The sequence below is a fragment of the Corylus avellana genome, chromosome 2 (genome assembly GCF_965113065.1).
Source record: "Corylus avellana chromosome 2, dhCorAvel1.hap1.2, whole genome shotgun sequence".
Classification (NCBI taxonomy): Eukaryota; Viridiplantae; Streptophyta; class Magnoliopsida; order Fagales; family Betulaceae; genus Corylus; species Corylus avellana.
Genome location: NC_142491.1, coordinates 26,657,050 through 26,659,285, shown reverse-complemented (window position 1 = coordinate 26,659,285; position 2,236 = coordinate 26,657,050). Strand labels below are relative to the sequence as shown.

The 2,236-nt window shown below is 40.6% G+C and overlaps 1 protein-coding gene across 1 annotated transcript; it reads right to left on the bottom strand.

Annotated features, from left to right (window-relative positions):
- Positions 1-453: 453 nt before the first annotated feature.
- LOC148587574 (uncharacterized) lies at positions 454-1,654 on the bottom strand. Its single transcript, XM_088512698.1, has 3 exons — positions 1,561-1,654; positions 1,075-1,343; positions 454-1,002 (listed from the first exon to the last, which is right to left on the bottom strand). Exons 1-3 carry the CDS (start codon positions 1,652-1,654, stop codon positions 454-456), a joined length of 912 nt encoding a protein of 303 aa, XP_088368824.1.
- Positions 1,655-2,236: the final 582 nt, after the last annotated feature.

The window sequence follows — 2,236 nt, the reverse complement described above, 5'->3', positions numbered from 1 at the left end:
ACAAACATGAACATGCATTTTTCAAAAATTAGGGACAAAGTGTATGTAAAGTGTCTCCCATATCCCCAAACTTAAATTACACATTGCCCTCAATGTGTATATAATATGGAAAGATCTTACCGGGGAGATGAGAAAACTGGCTGGAACAGGCATAGCTCATAGCACACCCCCAAACTTGAATGCAAGCATACTTGTCCCTTAAAACAAACTACTAAAATAAAAAGGAAAACATAAAATAAACTAAAAATAAACAACAACAAAATAAAATGAAAAACAATAGAAAAATGAAAAAGGATATGATATGGGGTTGCATCCCCATAAACGCTAAGTTTAACGTCTTCAGCTAGACTTTGTCCTTCTCACTACTCATAGTGGCCTCAATACCACTAATCTGGGCAGACATGCTTGAGCCCCTTCAACTTGTGGCTTAAAGCTCTGGTAGTAGCTTCAGTGTTACTCTCCTTGGGAGATGTACTCAAACTCCTCCGGTTGTGGCTTTAGCACTCTTGGTACTGCTGCATATTGGGCAGACTGGAGCACTGTGCCCTCATCTCTTGGCTCAAAGTCCCTCTCCAAATAGGGCTTTGCTCTATGTCCATTAACCTTGAATGTTTGATTTTCTTTTGGGTTATGAACCTCTAATGCTCCATGGGGGAACACTTTGGTGACAGTACATGGGCCATACCATCTTGACATAAGCTTTCCCAGAAAAAGTCTCAACCTTGAATTGTACAGCAAAACTTTTTGTCCTATATGAAACTCTTTTCTGACAAGTTGCTTGTCATGATATGCCTTGGTCATTTCTTTGTACAACTTGGCATTTTCATAGGCATCATGCCTCAATTCTTCTAGCCCAACCAGCTGAAGTTTCCATTTTTCACCCACTTGCTTCATGTCGAAATTGAATTTCTTTATGGCCAAGTATGCTCGATGTTCTAATTCTACAGGCATGTGACATGCCTTCCCAAAGACTGACCGATATGGCAACATGCCAATGGGAGTCTTGTAAGCAGTTTAATAGGCCCATAGTGCATCATTCAATCTCAGAGACCAATCATTTTTGTTAGTGCGCACCGTCATCTCCAGGATGTTGTTGATTTCTCGATTGCTGATCTTCACTTGTCCACTTGTCTGGGGATGATACGTAGTGCCCACTTTATGTGTGATCCCGTACTTCTTTATCAAAGAAGCGAAGGGTTGATTATTAAAATGGCTTCCTCTGTTACTAATGATTGCTCTTGGTGTCCCAAATCGAGTGAAAATGTTTTCCTGCAAAAAATTCACAACAACTTGATGATCATTAGTCTTTGAGAGGGCAGCCTCGATCCATTTGGACACATAATCTACACCCACAAGAATATACAAATACCCGAATGAGTTAGGAAATGGGCCCATAAAATCAACGCCCCATACATCGAAGAGTTTGACCTTTTGAATGTTTTGTAATAACATTTGATTTCTAGAAGAGATGTTCCCGGTCCTTTGGCATTTGTCATAGGCATTGCAAAACCCAAAAGCATCCTTAAATATATGAGGCCAAAAAAATCCAGATTGTAATACCTTGAGTGCCGTTTTCTTGGCTCCAAAATGTCCCCCGCATGCAAGCTGATGGCAACGATGTAAGATGCTGGTATGCTCTTCCTCTGGTACACATCTCCGGATGATTTGATTAGGGCAGAATTTGAAAAGATAGGGTTCATCACAATGGTACTATTGAGAAATGGATATCAATCTCTTCTTTTCTTGACTAGACATACTTGGAGGGATGACCCTTGCAGTGATGTAGTTCACAATGTCAACATACCATGGTTTCTTGACTAGACATACTGCTTATCAGGAAATTGTTCACCTAAAGGAAGCTCATTCCCTTCTTCTTCATCCAGCAACCTGGACAAGTGATCTGCCACCATACTTTCACTTCCTCTTTTGTCCTTGATTTCTAGATCAAATTCTTGCAGCAGCAAGACCCATCTGATCAACCTAGGTTTTGCATATTTCTTTGCAAACAGGTATCTTAGCACAGCATGATCAGCGTAGAAGATGACTTTATATCCAATTAGATATGACCTAAGTTTTTCCAGGGCAAAGATGATAGCTAACATCTCTTTTTCAATGGTGGAATAGTTCAGCTGAGCATCATTCAAGGTCCTAGAAGCACAATAGATGGCATGAGGTACCTTCCCAACTCGTTGTCCCAGAACAGCTCCCAGCACAAAGTCACTGGCATCACGTATAA

What these genes read in the sequence shown, in the direction of transcription:
- LOC148587574 (XM_088512698.1), bottom strand. Translation starts at nt 1,654, where the DNA reads ATGTGTACCAGAGGAAGAGCATACCAGCATCTTACATCGTTGCCATCA. An exon ending in CCAAGAAAACGGCACTCAAG is followed by an intron (nt 1,344 to 1,560) that starts GTATTACAATCT and finishes TTGTGGGTGTAG; the next exon opens with ATTATGTGTCCAAATGGATC. An exon ending in ACAACATCCTGGAGATGACG is followed by an intron (nt 1,003 to 1,074) that starts GTGCGCACTAAC and finishes ACTGCTTACAAG; the next exon opens with ACTCCCATTGGCATGTTGCC.